We start from the raw sequence: 19816 nt of genomic DNA, 5'->3' as shown, positions 1-19816 counted from the left end.
CCTTTTAAAATCCCTTTCCTACTGTGTAGGTTGTAAAGACTCAGAAGAGATACTAACAGTTAAAAGCAAAATATCTAACCACAGTATATTCCAGCATTTAAGAAGAAAAAGTTCAAAACTAGTTGTTGCCCAATTTATTTCCGTAAATGCAAAATTCTGTTAACGCTTTCAGGTGAGGTAGGCCAGGAATTTATTAAATTACTTAATGTACTCTTTATACCCTAAATTTTAGCCCTCAGTGGTTTTTTTCCCTCAATCTGGAGGAATAAGCTGACTAAAGCAACAACTTGTGTTTTTTGTTTGTTTGTTTGTTAGATTTTGTTTTAACTTATATGGGATACATGTACAGGACATGCAGGTTTGTTACATAGGTAAATGTGTGCCATGGTGGTTTGCTGCACCTATCAACCCATCACCTAGGTATTAAGGCCAGCAGGCGTTAGCTATTTATCCTGATGCTCCCCCCTCCCACCCCCCAACCCCCAACAGGCTCAAGTGTGTGCTGTTCCCCTCCCTGTGTCCATGTAACAACTTGTTTTTAATCTACCCTTCTATCTAGCATATGGTACTTATGATGATAAATGTAACCATATGCTGTAAGACATAATGGTGATGATGATGATGAAGGTGCTGGTGCTGCTGATGAAGGTGATGATGGCTAATATTTACTGAGCACTTACAATGTGACAAGCATTAAGTGTATTAAGTTATTTGAACACCACAACAAATCATTATTACTTCCATTTTATAGATGACAAGATTGAGGCCCGAGGAGGTTAAGTAACTTTCCCCAAATCAAATAAGTAGGCCTCAAACTTAAGGCAGTCTCATTCCAGTGCTCTTCTTTATCTGTTGTTTTATATTAACATAACCCTCACCACCCAGTGCCTCAACAAAGCTAAGGACAAAATTTCAGATGAAGTATCTAATAAAGGACCCTCCTTTCGTGTTTATTTCCACCTGACCTACATCTTCACTTTGGAAGTGGTAACCCATTATTTGTAAATTTAATAATAAATTGGTTTAAGCTTCCTTGGGAACAGTATCTCTTTCATGATAGGTTTTCCTTTAAACTTAATGTTTTGTGATTTTAATAACAACTGTCTTGTGACATACAGTATTTTAGGCCTACATCAAAATGTACACACAAAAAAATCTAAATAAGAGGGAATAACTATCTGATTTCAAATGGAAAATAAATTAAAATATAATTTGATGAGATCGAAACCAGACTATTATCTGATTATAAGGTCATTCCTTAGCAGGTACCTCATGTTTATCCAGAGTCACCGATCCTGGAGAGCAAGTTCTTTGGCAAGAGAACAAGGTTAGATGTGGTAACCCCAGACATTATGGAAAGAGATGACTCTCATTTCTAATTTTTCACTGGCTGGAACGCTGACATTAGTTACGACACTGGTATTGTAATCTGTGGACCAAAACCCAGCATCTATAAAATGACAATAAGGGAGAAAGGGTTTAGACATAAAATAACATACAACAAAACATGCAGTTTGACACATTTACTTACAAAGAGGGAATTCTGCTGAAAGTGATAGGCTTCTGGGGACTATACAAAACTCTTCAGCAGGCTGGAGAATAACTTACAGCTTTCTCTTTGTCACAGAGCTGGCAGCAGAAGATGGTGGGTGTAACTCCTCCCCTAGTAGCCAGACTACACTGTTGAGAAGAACAGTGATATGTCAACATATATCAGAAAGGCAACTCTTCTTACAATTATAGATAAACAGAAAGAACCTGGAATATTAGGTGAACTGGGAAAATGAGACCTTCTTCCCCAGTGCAGTGCCCCAAGCAGATGCAATAAATGCTGCTAGTAGTGGCAGTGCTTATGATGAAACCTGGGGAGGCTACAGCAATTTATATTTAAGATGTTTCATAATTTGGACACGAAAACTATTATGCAGACATGAAAGAGATTGAACTTTATTTTTCTGTACGTAGGGATCAGGGGTTGCAGGCTGCATGCTCATGTTGTAATAAATAAGCATGAAAGGGGTGTTCTTTGTATTGAGATTTGACTCATTCACATAAAGATAAAAACGCTAAATAAAGCTATGAGGAAAATAGAATGCTTCCCCAAGATGCACAGATTTAAAACAGAAATCTTTGTAGGCCACTGAGAAATAATAGGCATTTTTAAGAAGAATGATTGATTAGAGACGTAATAAATTCGAGGTAGTTCTGGAACCTGTGAAGTAATTAGAAAGCAATGCTATTCCCAAAGTGATGAGTAATCATTAGTTTCATTTGCATCTTTTAGCCTAATTTAAACCTAGACTGTGGTCTCACAGAGAAAGTACCAAAAATTCTTGGGAATCATATAATTTTAGAGGAACAGGGGACCATTGAAATCATTTATTTTAAAAATCTCTTAACATTCCCAATGAAATTGAAGATAAGTGATTTGTTTGGTGGTACAGTCCACGTCAGTGGTGAAGCCAGAACACAGTGGAGCCAGGACTTCTCCTACTGTGTTTGCTACCTCTTGTTTAGCCTAGTTAGGTCTTAAAAGGGTGACATTCTAGTTCCATTTTCCAGTCTCAGGCTAGGGTTAGCTTGTAAGTGCTTAAAGATGCCCCTCTGGTTAACTTGGGTGTTATTATGTGTATGGTTCAATGTTCTTCATCTATCAAAATTATTCCAGGGTAAAGGAGCATAGAATAGGCAAAATAATTGCCTGAGAGCTCAAATTTCATGGCACATACTATTTTTTACAAAACAAGAGCAGCTTGGCAGATTCTTCATTTCTTCTCAGTGGTTTCTTCAAAGCTAAAAATAAGTTGGGAAGGAAAAATGTCATTTTAGCAATCTTTAATGATCACAGCGATTTTGGGAGGCAAGGACAATGAACTCAGGACAAGTACACTGCCGCACTGCCATCTTACCACACGTGGACACTGCCTGGTGCTCCTGCGCCTCTGTCTAAGTAACTCTTGTTAACAACGTGGCTGCTATACTGAAATCCCTTACTACTGGTTATTATTCCTCAGACTCATAGTACTAGTAACTTTAAAAATAATTGAGTCTATGATTAAGTTCATGCTCATAGCCACAACACTCCTATGAGGTAGGATGAACAGTTACCATTATTCACATGTAACAATGGGAAACTTAAGGCACACAGAAGTTGAGCCAATTTCTAAAGTTCACAGCTATCTGATGGAAAAGTTAGGGTTAAATTTCAGGTCTTTCAACTTCAAGCTAAACTTCTTTCTTATAGACATGTTCCTTTGATTTTAACATTAAAAAAAGAACCTTCCTTGGTACTTTTCTTGTAACATATGAATTTGTGAATATGACTGTTTCTTCTTTTGATTATAGGCATCATTTATCCTTTACATCACCTCACATAGTTCCTTGAACATAGTAAGCGGTTAATAAATGTTTTAACACAAGAATTGCTCTTTATAGGATGGATGTTATCCAAGGTAGGGCGGTGAGGCATTATATACAATTAGTTTAATTCTTTCTCTTTTGTCTCCACTGCAGAGCTTCTGGTATAATTAGCAGATACTGGTCAGGCTAATTGTATGGCCTGCATACAGTTTATGCAACCATCACTGAGTTATCAGCTTAAAATGCCAGCTTCAATTCTTCATTAAAAACATGAAGAGGTAGTATTTTTAATATGAAACAAATGGTTTCCATTTTCAGAATTATACTAAATTTCTTGGATTAATATTATGTGTCAACTTGACTAGGCTAAAAGGTGCCCAGATAGAGCTGTTGAAACATTATTTCTCAATATGTATTTGAGCATGTTTCCAGGAGAGATCAGCATTAGAACTGGTAGACTAAGTAAAGAAGATTCTCTCACCCATGTACCCTGGCATCATTACATCTGTTGAGGGCCCAAATAGAACAAAAAGGTGGAGGAAGGGTGAATTCATTCTGTTTGAATTGGGACATCCATCATCTCCTGCCCTCGGATATCACTGCTCCTGGTTCTCAGGCTTTCGGGCATAAACTGAATTACACTGTTGGCTCCTGTGGTTCTCAGGCCTTTGGGCTTGGACTTGACCTACACTACAGGCTTTCCTGGGCCTTTAGTTTACAGATGGCAGATCGTGGGACTCCTCAGCCTTCATAATCTCAACCCAATCTCTTGTAATAAACTTCTCTCTCTCTCTCTCTCTCTCTCTCATCTATTTATCTCTATCTATATCTATTACATATCTATCTATCTATTATATCTAGAGTTCTCTAGAGAAACAAAACCATATCTATCTCCTATTGTTTTTGTTTCTCTGGAGAACTCTAATATAATCTTTCTTAAGTTTTATCATGCACCAAGCAATGTTCTGAGCTCTTCATATAAGCACACCTTTATAACCTCATAAACTTGGAGTTGGTGCTGTTATTATGCTCATTTTTACACGAGGAAATGGAGCCTTAGGAAAGGTTAAATAACTTGCCCAAGATCTTGCTGCTAATAAATGGAAGAGACTAGGTCCGTCTGATTCCAAAATCTAAGCTACTATTACTACTATACTATATTTTACCTATAGTTTTGTAACTCTGACACAGCAAAATTTTCCCAGATGGCTAAAATGCTCCCTACTCTCTCTCTCTCTCTCTATATATATATAATTTATTTATTTATTCATATTTTTTTGAGACAGAGTCTCGCTCTTTCGTCCAGTCTGGAGTGCAGTGGTGTGATCATGGCTCACTGCAACCTCCTCCTTCTGGGTTCAAGCAATTCTCCTGCCTCAGCCTCCTGAGTAGCTGGGACTACAGATGCCTGCCACCATGCCTGTCTAATTTTTTTGTATTTTTAGTAGAGACGGGGTTTCACCATGTTGGCTGGTCTCGAACTCCTGATCTCAAGTGATCCACTGGCCTTGACCTCCCACAGTGCTGGGATTACAGGCGTGAGCCACCATGCCTGACTTATTTATTTTTTTGAGACAGGGTCTCACTCTGTCACCCAGGCTGGGGTGCAGTGGTGCGATCACAGATCACTGCAGCCTCAACCTCCCTGGGCTCAGGCCATCCTCCCACCTCAGCTTTCTGAGTAGCTGGGCCTATAGGTATGTGCCACCACACCCATCTAATTTTTGTAGTTTTTGTAGAAGTGGGGTTTCACCATGTTGCCAGGCTGGTCTGGAGCTCCTGGGCTCAGGTGATCCCCCTGCCTCAGCCTCTCAAAGTGCTGGGATTACAGGCATGAGCCACTGCACCCTACCATTCTAGATATCAAATAATTTCGTGTAGTTACTCCCAATACAGACTATGTTCTGTCATGTCTGACTAAAATAAAAATTTAGCTTAAGGAAACTCCTTTCTGCAGACATTATTTGTTCTAGCTCCGAGATTGTATCTCCATGCTGCTTACTTTAGGTTGCAATATGTTCCCAACACCCACCTTTCAAGTTTTTAAAATGGCATTTCAATTTTTTCTTCAGTTTGTATGCTCAGCCACCTGTGCGCTTCCTCTACTTCTCTAAAGTGAAGAAAAGGAAAAAAAAATAGTTTCTTTCCAATATAATGTTAGTAGAGAGGTCTGGATTTTTGGATTAATATACTGTAAGAAGCAGCTAATTGATTACCAATCCCACTGGAACACTCCCCCGGGGAATGAAGGTCCCGGTTTTTTTACTCTTCCTTTTATCTTCTATTCCGTTTCAGCTGAGAATCCACCAAACTAGGATTGAGTCAACCAGTGAAAGAATTCTAAGCAAGAAGGGATTGCACTGATGAGTTCCACTGCCTCTTTTTCAGAGAGACAAATGTAAGCCCACAGACTGATTACTAAAGCAGGTGTATTTTTATCTGTGCTGTCTTCTTATTCGAGACTCTAAGCTAGTCATCAAGCCAATGGTATAACTGATAGCTGACGGGAGTTTCTGGAATGGGTGTTAAGTGTGAGAGACATGAAGTGGTAAGGTCAGCTCTAAATGTATTTTTACTTGGATTCCAATCTACTGATCAGCTGTGTGCCCCTGGGCAAGTTACGTAACTTTTCTGTGACTCAATTTCCTTTAAGGAGGGCGTATAATAGTATCTATTTCACACGGTTATTGTGAGGATTAAATGAGCTATTCTACCATAAGTATTAAAGCTGTGGTTAAACTCTCATTAAACATTAGTTATTTCTACCAAAGTTAAACTGCCAAATCCTTGAGTCTTGATTTGTCCTCATAACTGCTGTGGCATTCCTCCTCTTTTAAAGTCTTCTGAACAGAAGTTGACGTTTGCATTTCAAAGGAGCTCAAATGGCTTACTTTTACGAAGTTTGGGGCAAATGGATCCTATATACACGAGACCCGCCAGGGCATGTAAACCTGGCGGACTTCAACAGTCTGGGGGTGACTGCGCTCAGGGGGTGAAGGGATGCTTAGAAACTGTCTTTCTCGGGAAGAAGATGAGGCCTTCAACGAGGGTGGCTGGCTACCAAAGAACTAAACTTTCACACAGCAAAGCGGAGCCGGTCTCCCTGCGCCCGCGGGCGTCGAACCCAGGCCCGGCTCTCACCACCCAAAGGCCCGGGTGCGGCTGGAGGGTGACGAAAGCGTCAGACCCCGGGGCCGCTCTCAGCTTTGGGCTTTCACCCGGCAGTCTCACAGACAAAGGGGCTTCTCAGCCAGGTCGCTGTTCTGGTTTGTCGTCCTCCCAGCCCCCACCTTGGTCCCCAACTTCCCCCGGCGCCGACTCGGCGGCGTCCCTCACATCGCCCCTTTGGCCGCCACCCCGGGCCCCTTTGTTGTCTGCCGTCTCTCCTAGAGAGGGGTGGGGGGCCGCGACATTCCAGGGAGGAGAAACCGAGAAGTGAGGGCAAAGACGCTCTTACATGCTCCCACCCGAGGAGCGCGCCCCACGACGCTCGCCAGCCGCCCTCCGTCGGCAGCCCCGGCCGCGCCTCAGCGCCCTCGCCCGGGTCCTCGGCACAGAGGAGGGGCGTGGCGCGGCCGGCGCTCTCTGATTGGCTGCGGGCGTCAGGGCGCCGCGCCGCGATTGGGTCGCGCAGCTGTCTGGAGCGAGAGCGCGCGAGGTGGGGAGGGGGCCGCTGGAAGCTGCTGGAAGTCGGGGGCGGGGGATGCGGCGGGGACGCCGGGGCGGGGACGACTGGGGCTACGGCAGGAGGGGCCGCGCCTGTGCAGGGCGTTCGGGGGCGACAGGCGCGGGAGGCGGTGGCGGCGGAGGGGGAGGTGCGAGCCGGGCGCCGCCCCCGGCCCCTCCCCGGCCCTCCCCGCTCAGCGCTCAGACCGCGGGCGGCCCAGGGGCGGGCGCGCCGCTGCATCCCCATCCTCGTCGTCGCCCGGCACAGCGCGAGCGGGCGAGCGGCGCGGGCGGCCGGAGCGCCGAGGCCCGGCCATGGCCACCACCAGCACCACGGGCTCCACCCTACTGCAGCCCCTGAGCAACGCCGTGCAGCTGCCCATCGACCAGGTACCCCGAGGCGCCCTGGCGCCGGGCGTCGCGCCCTCGCCGCCCCTCCTCCCTGCCGCGGTGCCACCCGACCGGGGGCCCGGGAGGAGGGTGGGGGCTGGGGCCGGGCGCCCGTTGCCCCCCTGCCCGCCGCTCCCTGGAAGGGAGGGGGCAACAAGCCGGTTATTGTCCCAGAGCCCCCTCCCTCGTCGGTTTGCCCCCAGTCCCCCAGCCCCCCAGCCCCGGGCCTGGCGGGGGTGGGCCGGGCATTGTTGCCAGCGACAGCCCCCGGGGAAGGTGGTCGTATGGGCATGCGGGTGTGCATGCCGTCCCTGCCCTCCGCGGCAGCGGCGCTCGGATTCGGTGGTCGGGTCCCGGAGCAGCCCCCGGTGTGCATGGACTGGGGTGTAGAAAGGGTGCGGAAGGCTGGGCTTTGGTGAGCCCGGCGTGGTGCTGCCTGCCCCGCGCGCGCCTCTGAGCGACCCCTGGAGAGGCTGATGCGTGGGTCTGGGTGTGCTGGGTGCCTTATAGACGGCGTCGATGGGTGCGAGGGGCCCGGAGAGGCTTAAGCGCTACTGCACTTTGGGGACAGTTTGCGTTGGATTGTGGCTTAAGAGAGACAGAGGCAACAGTTTGGGGGAAGGCAGACAGGTTATGAAGAAAAGTCAGAGGGAGTTCATCCCAGGATTCTAGCTGAGAAAGTGGCAACCCTGTAGATTGATACAACCACCTTACCTCCTTGCTCAACCCTCAAAAAAGCTCTTGACAGTGTCTAGGGAAGGGTGGCATTTAAATGAGGCCAATCGAGTTTGATGGTTTAAAGGGCCTAAGGATTACTGAGAAATAAACAGCATTGTGATGGGAAAAACAGCGCCATTTTCACTGAGAAAAGAAAGTTTGGAAGTATTTTGTTGTGAGAGTGAGATTTAGGGAAGTTGTTAATGGGGCTGGGGGACGGGCGGGGGGTATAGTTAGGTGATTGCTCTAGCCGCAGTCTAAAGGTAGTTAACTTTGGAAATTTTGCCTACAATTATTTCAAGTGTACATAACCTGGAAGTGTTTGCACTTCACACGGGATACAGGTTCACTGTCTTGAACTTGAAGGTGCTGCTGTCATTTAGTCTTCAGGGATTTCATTTCGATATGGGATTCCTTCTTGTCCAGACGGCTTTCCATAGCAGCAAGCTGGAAACCTGACATTAGGATACTAGCTGCTTTGTGCTTTACTGTTTTAAATAAAGTCGCCTTAAGTATGTCGAAGGAGTGTTAAACAATTGTGGCTTCTGTTGAAATTCCACATCGCAGCCATAACTTCTGATTAATAGTAAGGTACCTATCCCCCACCTGTCTTGAACAACAGTTCTAATGTGTGTCTTGCTAATGAAGTATGGTAGTGAAATTGATCGTGTATTTGAAGAAAATATTCTTCTCTCTTTATTAATAAATTGACCAGAATTTAGGGTTTTTCATCCTCTCGGCCCTGCTGAGGATTCTTGCTGACGTTTCCGCACTGGTGTGCAGTGTATGACCTTTTAGCGTATCACACTCCTGCCTGAAATAGGCTGCTTCCAGTGTATCAGCAAATGCAGGGTGGGTGTCTGTTGAAAAGTTCCTTGCTGATGAGGAGCAAGGGAGATAGGTTTATACACTTACATTTCTTTCAGAGAGATGGGCACATATTCACGTTCTCTTTTTCTCTCCCCCCTTTCTTTCCCTTTCACTCCATGTCTGCTGTAGCCCTGCCTGTCCCTGCTATGCTGAAATATTTTCTTAAATATGCTAATAATACCTATTCATTTATATAATGCTTATAACTTTTTAGAGTGATTTTATATTAATGAACTCATTTAAGCATCCAGAGAAAGTTCTTTTCAGTACTGAAATAAGCAGGAGAATCAAGGGAAAGTGACAGGACTTAAAATTTTTGACATCCTTCTTTATTAGCTAAAGGTCTTAAGTTGGTATCTTGGGACTACTCTAAATTTGTACAGCCATGTGTAACCCTGACTTTGTGTAGCACAGTCGTGCACTGCATAGTGACATTTTGGTCATCAGACCGTATGTCTGATGGTGGTCCTATAAGATTATGATGGAGCCGAACAATTCCTGTTGCCTAGTAAAGCTGTAGTCATTGTCATGTCATAGCACCACGCATTACTTAGGTGTTTGGGATGATGCCAGTGTAAACAAACCTACTGTGCTGCCAGTCCTATAGAAATCTAGCACATTGTGTATAAAACTACACAGTTAGGTACAGTACATAATATTTGATAATGCTAAGTGCATCACTGCTTTATGTATTTACTATACTTTTTATTGTTGTTTTAGAGTATACTCCTATTTATTTAAAAAAAAAAAAAAGTTAACTGTGGAACAGCCCGAGGCAGGGCCTTCAGGAAATATTCCAGAAGGCATTGTTATTATAGGACATGGCAGCTCCATGCGTGTTATTGCCCCTGAAGACCTTCCAGTGGGACAGGCTGTGGAGGTGGAAGACAGTGATGTTAATGATCCTGACCCTGTGTGGGCCTAGGCTAGTGTGTGTGTTTGTGTCTTAGTTTTTAATTGTTTTTTAAATAAAAAAAAAATTAGTAGAAAAAAGCTGATAGAATAACAATATACAAAAAGAATATTTTTGTGCAACTGTGCAGTGTGTTTTATGCTATTATAAAAGAATTAAAAAGTTAATAAAGTAAAAAAGTTACAGTAAGCCAAGGTTAATTTATTATTGAAGAAAGGAAAATGTATTTTATAAATTCAGTGTAGCCTAAATGTAGAGTATTTATGAAGTCTACAGTGGCGTACGGTAAAGTCCTGGACCTTCGCATTCACACACTACTCACTCACCCAGAGTGACTTCTAGTCCTTCATGGTGAGTGCCCCATGCAGCTGTACCATTTTAAATCTTTTATGCTGTATTTTTACTGTACCTTTTCTATGTTTAGATACATACATACCTACTATTGTGTTACTTACTATGGTATTCAGTACAGTATGCTGCTGTATAGATTTGTAGCCCAGGAGCAATAGCTGTACCATCTGGTCTAGGTGTGTAGCAGGCTATGCCATCTAGGTTTGTGTAAGTACACTATGGTGTCCACACAGCAACAAAATTGCCTAATGATTTTTCAGAATATAGCCCTATCATTTAGTGACACGTGACTGTACTTTGGGTTGTTTTCTCTTTGAGCAAGGCTTTAAAATACTGGATTAACTTTTTGTAGTGATAATAAATTGTTTCTTTGAAGCACTTAAGAGTTGACTTTCTTGTTGATGAAGCCGTTGGAATAACTAAATCTCAATTTTGTAAAATTGGATGACTGAAGTCATTTATCTATTATTTTTAAATTGAGCAAAATAGAAAATTTTTATAATGTAAATAATTCATTCCAAGTTGAGAGAAGGCTTATGAATTTGTTATAATCGGATAGTGTGATTCAACAGGAAAAAGACAAATCAGGAAATGAAGAGTGTAAAAATATAACTTGTTAGTATGTTAATTTGGTATGTGCTAATTAACAATGTTTTGAAAAATTAGGAAATTATAAAAGCAGTTGTTTGATGTCTGAGGAAGAAAAGGATTTTAGTGTAAGAAAAACAATTGACTTTTTACTAGGTAAGTGTGGAATTTATGAGATGATAGAAATTATGGCTCTGCATGGAATGTAAGAATGCACCTTGCAGGGCAAGGTAGCAGAAAGGAGGAAGTGTTTTGTGGTTAGGCTGAGGCCAGGGAAGGAAAAGAAGCAAAAGACTACTTTGCCGTAGACTCCTGGGCTGTTTCATCTTTACTGAGAATTCCAGAGGTATTGGAATTTAGGTAGCCATAGTATTTGTTCAGTAGGCCTTAAATTTTAATAAAAATATAGAATCTATTAAGTGAGGTTACCTGATGCTTTAAGATAGGAAGTATCCAGCATCTGATGTTTGCCTTTCTAGGCCTTGTTTTCCAGATGACTTTATTTCTAGGGTAATGTTTGGTAGGTGGTTATGATTAAAGGAATGTATGGAGAGTGGGTTTTGAAGAGGGAATTGTACTGAGAAAGAGCTGTGCCAAGAAAAGGCCCAAATGTGCTATTTAGACGACATCAGGAATCACTGAAGGTATCTGTGTTCTTTATTATTAATAGTTGCTGATGTGCTGGATTTTTAAGACTCGAAAGTGAGTACCAAAATGAAACAAGAAAATAATTAAATGTCCCAGATCAACCTATTTTTTAGAGTTTTTATTTTTCAATCTTAACATACCCTATACTCTATTACATTTGATTTGCCTAACTCCCGGTTACCAGACTGAGGTTGCTATCTAGCCTTTTCCCTCTTCCTCCCTCCCTCCCACCTCTTTCTTGCCTTTTTAACCATTTTCTGTCCTTATTTCTCATGATGCTGTAATTACTGCTATGAAACTAGAGTAAATTTCTCTAGTGATGTGATATCCAGGATGGCATACTTGGCAGAAGGCCAGTTAGGGATGAAACTGGCCTGTATAAAGTCATTGAGCAGCTGTGTTTAGGGACAGGGGTCATTGTTTTAGAGATAATGTGCTGAATTCTGGGCAGGGAGAGGGGCAAGATGGAGACTCAGGATCTTTTGAAAGGTTTGGAGGGGGAAGGGGAAGGAGGAACGGTTATATGTTACTAATCCTGCAAAGTCAGATAATAATTATAATGTCTAACACTTAATACAGTTTTCAAAGCTGTTTCACACAGATTATATTATTTAATCAAATCCTCACAGCACCTTGTGAAGTCAGATAAAGTTCAAGGCCTGAAGTATTTAGCTTCACGGGTGTGTGTGCATGCATGTATGGTATTTACTATTTGAATAAAAAAGGTCAATTTTAGTTTATAGTCTTAATAATATATGGCAAATATTTTTGGTAGATCATTATTTTAGATCATATTTTTGGAGGGAAAGGTGGAGAGCAACTGAAGGTGCCTGAAGTCAACACTGAAGGGCTAGGGGTTGTGGTTGACACAGGGAAAATAATGATGTGTGTAAGGGAGAGAAAGCATTGTGGGCTTACGAGATCTTTGTTTCCTTTTTGGACAGTTCGTTGACTGATCTTTTCTGTATATTCCCCCCTGCCGCACTGTATACATAACCAGTGAAGTGAAGTTGATTTTAGGGAAAAGAGTAGTTTAAAACATTCACTTCTTTAATCTTTGTGCAGGTCTATACTATGATGAATTCCATTTAATAGGTGAAGTTCTCAGTATTGAGCCTTCTTAAGAGTGTGACTTTTAGGAAGAGAAGGTGAATGAATGGCAACAAAACAAGCAGATCAAAGATTTATTTTCAACTTGCCATTTGAATGCTCTAGGTTTAGAACATAAATATTTAACTCATATCTCTCTCCTGTCTACTTTTACACTCATAATGAGCGTTAGTCTTCATCACGAGAGCGTGAAAATCCCGACAGTCTGCTGTGGACGATTCCTTTTCATCAGGAAGGCATATGGGACTGAGAATCTCGAATCTATATTTTAGCCCCTGTCACAGTTAACAGTTTTAGATATGTTACTATACATGAATGAGTTTTCTCCTCTGTGTGTGTTGGTCTTAGTTTTAAAATTCCATGATTCTCTGTTTGTCTTATTAACTGATGAAGCTGCCCAAATTCTTTTTGGACCAAGTTGGAGAGAAAATAAATAAAAATTTAGAGGAGGAAAGTGAACTACTAAATTTTGAAGATGTTTTCAATAGTAAAGAGAGTTGAAACTGCCCCTCTGTTTAATTCAGAGCAGCTAAGCAAAATACCACAAGCCCTGACAACAACTGCAGCTAATATAGGTTTCCCTGTATTTCATTGTCCTTCATTAAGAGGAAGTAGTAGGGCAGTGGTGTAGTGGAAATGGCATGATTAGGTTGGCAGCCAGACTCTGCCAACCTTGTGCTCTTTGGTAAAACACTATGTTTTTCTTTAAGCCCTGATTTCCTTATCTGTAGAATAAGGATAATAATAAGTAGTAGTACCTACTTGTAGGTTATCATGAAGATTGAAACCGTAATCTTTGTAAAATGGCAGGCCTCTAGTAGATATTCGATGCACAGTTTCTTCCTCTTTACAAATTATCAAATTTCTGGAATTTGTTTTTATTTTGAGAAGTTAACATCTGTTCATATGTATTTCATTTTTAATCTTTAGGACTTCCTTTTTAGGAAGGGAAATACAAGGCTTGGGTTGGGTCATATGCCCACACAGTGATTAAACTAGGATTAAAATCTAGTTTTGAATTTGGAGTCAAAAGTGGTTTTTCTGCTTCCTCACTGCTCAAGAGCTCTTTGTCTCCCTGCTTTAAAAATGCTTCCTATGTTGTTACTGCCTCTGTAGGTGCAAATAGCCCTTATCTCTGTTTATTGGGTCCATCAGGGCCAACTTTCTAGGGAAATAAAACAACTCACACTCAGCTTTTGGCTCCAGTTGGTTTAACAGGTGGGACTCTACAATGATAGCACTTGGTAAGATTCCTTTAAAATAAAACCAGCCATAAATATTACCCTCAGCAGAGTGGTCTTTTAATGATTTTTATGTGTGCTATGAGTGATTGAAGCAGGCTTTTGTCAGTATGTGGTGTGTGGCAAGTGGGGCAGCTGATGGGTGGAAAGGTAGGCTCAGGATTCAGGAGATAGGAACAGGCACTGGTGACGTGCCCCTTCTACCATGGCTTCCCAATCCTAACCATCCTTCCTGTATCCACTGCACCCTCCATACGAATCTTTTTCTGAATCCCATCTGATGTGACCGCTTCCTTATTTGAGCCACGAGAGTATTTTGGATTTGGCGTTGTTCTGGCATTTGCATTCTGCTTAATGTTGTACGTATCATTCAGGGTTCTGGTAAGAGAGACAGATTGAAGTAGGTAACTAAGGCAACCAGGTAACTTAAAGAGCTATTTACAAAGATGTGGGCAGGTCTTGGGAAATAGCAAGGAATAGCGAAGTTCCCAAGCCAGCTGTACTAGATGTGGAGGGTCAAGGGGGAAGGAAGGAGCAGAACCCCAAGATAGTGGCTGTGGAGCAGGGGCTTCTTCGCAGCAGGGGAGGAAGAGCAATGGCCTCCAGTTGAAGGACTCAGTCAGCCTCCAGCGAAGCTGAGTGAGGGCTGCGGCCGGGAGAGCATGCCCCTGCCTTTCGCTTCTCCCATCCTCTCGTCTCCTGCTGGAGTCTACTTCAGAGGACAAGTTGGTGCTTTGGGGGCACAGAATAGAGAGGAGAGTGGATCTGAAGGGGCATTTAAATACAATCCAGAACGTTAGGGTTACTTCAGTATTACTTATTTCTCTACCCGATGAATACAAATAAAAAACCCGTTGTCAGACTGCTTTATGCGCATTCTTATTTTGTCTCTTTGTTCTTAGTCATACATTTTGAAAGAATAGTTGATTTCCTAATTCCAGTTCACTCTTAAAACCGTTATAATCAGGCTTCTGTCTCTGATACTCGGAGCTGAATCCAGTGGCAAATGTTGAGACACGCAGCACTCATCAGTTACTTCCTTGCTTAAACTCTTCACAGCTTCCATGTTGCTGAGCCATTGTAGTGCTTTTTTAAAGTGTGGCTCTGAGACCACTTGTGTCAAAAATCACTGGGGGTTGTTACTAAAAGTGTACATTCCCAGGCTGTACTCAGGCTACACCCAGTGAGGGCCAGGGAGTCTGCCTTTTTGACAGGGTTCCTTCCCCCCACCTCCCGCCACCATCACAGATAAGAGACTTGGACCAAAGTTTTTAGGCTCTTCGTGTTATTAAAAGTTTATTAAAATGGAATGTATTTTTTAAAAATGTTTATATTTAACACATTAACATGTACTCGCCAAAATATAAGGCAGTATAATTATGCTATTGACAATATAGTCACAAGGGAAAAATAAAATTCATAGTGGACTCTACTGTAGGCAGTTTGGCCCTGAAACAAGACAAGACTGGAGTTGGATGATGTACACATCTCCCTTCAATCCTGTCATTGCGTCTCTGGTGACTGTATGTATAATCTCATGTGCAGAAATGTTGAAAGTCTACATTTGGGGTCCTCCCCGAAGGGGAGGCCTGGGCCAAGTGTCCCTTTTGGCCTGCTCTATGAGAGAGCCTGCTCCATGTGGTTCTTTTTTCCCTCCTTTAAAAATTTTATTGATTGATTAATTGAGATAGGCTGGAGTGCAGTGGCTCAATCTCAGCTCACTGCAGCCAGTAGTGAAATTGCTGGACTATGTGGCAGTTCTTTTCTTACTGTGAGTTTACCTTTGAGAGCCTCTGTCTGATGGGGTAGGCTTAGACCTTCCGAAGAATGGCTTATTCAACCCCCGACCCCTGGCAAACTCTCACACTCTTTCCACACATGCCAAGTAAATTGCTTAGAGCAATGCATGCAGAAGTGGCGAGCTGGAATTTAAATCCTGGCTTTCTGCTGCTTCAAGTACTTGCATACTCAATTACTTAAAATGCTCCTCGATACATTTTCTTTTAACTCCTTGCCTTTGATTAAGCTGTTTCCTCTTGAAATCCCTGCTACACTTTCTGGCTTGGCAGATCCATGGTTTTCAATAGTCAGCTAAAGCCTGTGCCTCCTTAATGAAGCGTTTTGAGATTTGCCCATCCTTTCCTCCCTTTTTCGGTATCTTGTGTGCATCATATGTTCATGCATACTACACCTACATGCCATAAGTATTTATAATACTTCAGCCTCAGGCTGCAGGCATCCCGGGTGGACCCATGATTTGGGACCCCTTCAGACAGCTGTCTCACATCCCATGCAGCATTTATGTCATGAGGCCAGTGTTCTGGAGAAGGACTGAGAGAAGAGAGGCCCCTGGTAGTCCTGATCCGCCTCTCGCCTGTGCTCTGGACTAACCAGCGTGTCCCATTTCTGTACAGCAGAAGCCCAGTGTCATCCAGTCTTTCTGTCTTTCTTAGGAAAGAGTTAATGGCAAGATCCCATGCGGGGTCCTCACCCCTCTCCACTGGCTCCTTGTCATGTGTGAGTAGCCCTCCAACTCCAGGAGGCAGTGCTGCGAGAGAGTGCCTGATGTTTCCAGGTGACTGGGCCGCCCTGTTGATTAGGGTCCTCTGAACAGTCCCCTCATGCCCCACTTTCACTGTATTCTACTCTGATAACACCTGGAGCATTGAATTTTTTTTGCTTGCTTTACAAGTCTCCCTCCCAAACTAAATTTCTTAAGAATAAGGACCTCCACTTACTCATCTTTGTGTCCCGTCTGCCTAGGACCATTCTTGGCATGGAGCATGTTTGGAGTCTGCAGGGCTGGTGTGATGAAACATAGACTGGCTCAGCTTCTGAGTGTCACTTATTAGCTGGGTGCTCTTGGCAAGGTGCTGATCTTTTATTCGCTTCAGTTTCCTCATCTATCAAATAGGGCACATAGTGGGTCCCTCCCCACGGAGTTGCGGTTAGCACTGAGGAGATGATGCACACAGAGTCAGAACCTGGTGCTTTGGGTGTTACTGACTTTAAGTGCTTTTCCGGGGGCTGAGGAGGTCACCATGCTGTTTAAGTCTTCACATTTTTCAGAGCCTAGCAGAGTGTTCTCTGTCATCCATTTTACAGGAAGTGGAATGTCTTATATATGCCAGGTGGTGAACAAGACACAGGGTACAGCGGAAGTACTGCAGTTGAATGCAGTGATTTTCAGACTTACAACACCACAGCTCCTTGGAGCACCTAGCCTGGTAGAGAGGGCCGGGTCCTGTCGAGGAAGTTAGGAAGGCCAGGTTCTGAGAGGTGCGGTCTGGTGGGGTCGTGCTAGGTGTTCCCAGGGGACTTTTCCTGGTAACTGTGCACTTTTCCTGTCTTTCACTGGCACTCACGCCTCCTGGGCTAGGTAGAAGGCAGGTTAGGGGCTGGGGAATCTGTGGACACTCACTTCACTGGCCGACAAGCTTCTACACAGACTGAGCTCCCCAAATCAACTTCTGGTCATTCTGCAGCTGCTTTCTCTTGCAGCTGGACTGTGCCTCTTACCGCTGTGAAGTCTTGAGCATTCTGATGCCTTTGGTGGTTAAGCTCACTGAAGGACTGAGCAGCAGGTCTCTCTTAGGTAAGAAGTGAGGGATACAAACCTTTTTCAAATGGGTTACTTAAAAGGAGGCTGGGAACATGCAAAGCATTGAAGAATTTTGGGGGATTTTGGCTGGATTATTCAAAAACAATTGAATATAACTCTGAGAGGTACCAGTATTTTCAGCTGGATGATTACAATGTCAGGTATGGTTGGAAAAAGAAGCTTTATGAGCATTTTAATCAAGAGATTCGGATAAAAGAAGCCTGCAGTTGCACAATTGTCTTTATCGATGGAGAACAAAGGACTGCCACTTTTAGTGTCCCTTTAGTAGGGCCCTCTAGAAAGACTCCTTTGGGATATCTCACCCACCCTCCATGTCCTCCAACCATCCATCCAGTCCAGGGAAGCCTGGCTTTTGGGCAGCAGCGAATGAGTCATCGACAGATCCTCCCAGAGCAGCTCAAAGGAACAGGTAAACTCGTGTCCCTGTGGAGTGGGGAAAGCTCTGCTGAGCCAGGCGACCAGCCAGCTGCCAACCCTGTGGACCACATTCTTCTAGGAAGTCCCAGGCTCTGACTAGCATGCCTTGCTTCTGTCTAGGCATTGGACAAAGATGTAACATCCCATTTTAATCCATTATCTCTTAGAAACTTTTTTAGGTTTTGGAGATTTTCTGTGCCAGATTTAGGTGTGTTAGTGGAAGGTGAGAGTGACACATAATATATAATTTTAGATATATTTAAGTTGTTCAGTTACATGTATAGTGTATGTTAAAGTAAAATAGATAGCTCCCTGCTTATACAGACAAAACATTCTGGTTCCTTTAATCTTCTTTTTGAAACTAAATTATAGCTGAAACTACAATATATACATGAAAAACATCTAAGTGATGCTTTCCTTGTTAAAACTCAATGTAGAGGCTGGGCACGGTGACTCATGCCTGTAATCCTAGCACTTTGGGAGGCCAAAGCAGGAGGATCCCTTGAGTCCAGGAGTTTGAGACCAGCCCAAGCAATGTAGCAAGACCCTTCATCTCTATATTAAAACAAACAAAAAGAACGAATGGAGAGAAGTGCTGCCTGTTACATAACAAGTAGTTACAAAACTATTTATCTACTGAGTGCTCAATAAATAGTAAAATTGGATATATCTAATTTAACAATATTAAATTTCAAGATAGATGTAAAGACCTGCAATAAAGGTCTAGAAATTAATTGTAGACAGAAAGTGACTTGAGACCAGAAGTACATTTTATCAACAAGCCCTGGGAGTTTTTGTTTATTGTATGGTATTGCTTAGCTGACCGGATCGTGAGGTTAGGTGAAATAGCTAATCCCAATGTAAATTTCAAGTTCACATGTCTGGAGGGTACCAGGGAAGGAACATAAATGGAAAGGCAGATGCGTGGGTTTTCTGAGGTGTGGACAGCATGACCGTCCGAAAGCCCATGCCCAGTCTAAAGGGAAAGCCTCTACTCACTTTTGCTAATGGTGACCGTAAAGGAATGTTGGCTTGATGCGACCAAAGCTGATTTGTCAAGGGAAGATGGAAATTTCGATTTCTTGTGAAAATAGGATTTTTAAAATTTTGGGTAAAATTTTAAGTTTTCTCCTTTTTGAGCCCTGATAACACATCTAAGGCTAGATTTAGTTGATTGGCCACCAGGAGTTAGGTAACAGTTTCTGTTACAGTTTATGGTGTTCAGTCCATCTGAAGTACACTTGTGTTCTGCAACTTAAAAGGAACATTCACAAATGGGATTATAACCAGAGCAGGGCACTGAGGACTACAGAATGCTTGGAAACCATGTCAAACAGTAGTTGAAGATACAGTTCTTATATTTCACCATTCAGTAATTTCATCCTTAAATTGACTGAAAGAGTTTCAAATTTTATCTGACTAGTTCTTTTCATTTGGAGAAGATCACATCTTGGAAATAATCTTGAAAGTTAATACCCCGTTACAGTGGAAGGTTGGAATTTCACACTACTAGCATTTTATTCTTTTTGCAGATCCAGTATTACTATTATTAATTGGTTTACATTGTCAAGGCTATTTTATGGTATGTGACATTAAAATAAATGTCTAGCTGGAGGGGAATAAAGTAATACTTGGAAAGGTCTTGATAAGTCCCTGTCAGTTTTTTGTTTTTCTAGAATGTGTATTGATTTTTGGCCAAAATGTTTTATTTTGTGGTAACTCTGGAGTTACCAGCTTTGGAGTTTAGGTTTAATCTGCAGTGTGCTTCACTGTGAGTGTCAGCATGCCTTTTCTAATACTAGGACTGACACAGCTGTTCTTATTAGCTATATCCCAAGAATAGCAGTGACGGAGATTTTTGGTTTGCAAGTAGAGCCAAGAAGATGAAGGTAGAGGACAAGGCAGAGGTTTGTTGAACTAGTA

General features: G+C 42.8%; 1 protein-coding gene across 5 annotated transcripts in view; it reads left to right on the top strand.

Annotated features, from left to right (window-relative positions):
- The first annotated feature begins 7150 nt into the window (after positions 1-7150).
- Positions 7151-19816, top strand: part of MBOAT2 (membrane bound O-acyltransferase domain containing 2) — a 147939-nt gene continuing 135273 nt past the window's right edge. For 3 of the 5 annotated variants that reach the window (XR_003115296.1, XR_003115295.1, XM_025354337.1), the window contains exon 1: positions 7151-7416. Coding sequence is in view for 1 of the 5 variants with exons in the window: in XM_025354337.1 (XP_025210122.1) it covers positions 7342-7416 (75 nt within the window). In the remaining 4 variants the exon portion in view is untranslated. The remainder of the gene's footprint in view (positions 7417-19816) is intronic. The other 2 variants (XM_025354339.1, XM_025354338.1) reach the window with 1 other exon arrangement.

The sequence above is a fragment of the Theropithecus gelada genome, chromosome 13, assembly GCF_003255815.1.
Source record: "Theropithecus gelada isolate Dixy chromosome 13, Tgel_1.0, whole genome shotgun sequence".
NCBI classification, from domain to species: domain Eukaryota; kingdom Metazoa; phylum Chordata; class Mammalia; order Primates; family Cercopithecidae; genus Theropithecus; species Theropithecus gelada.
Note: the sequence above shows the minus strand (reverse complement) of the source record. Positions and strands in the feature narration are given on the sequence as shown.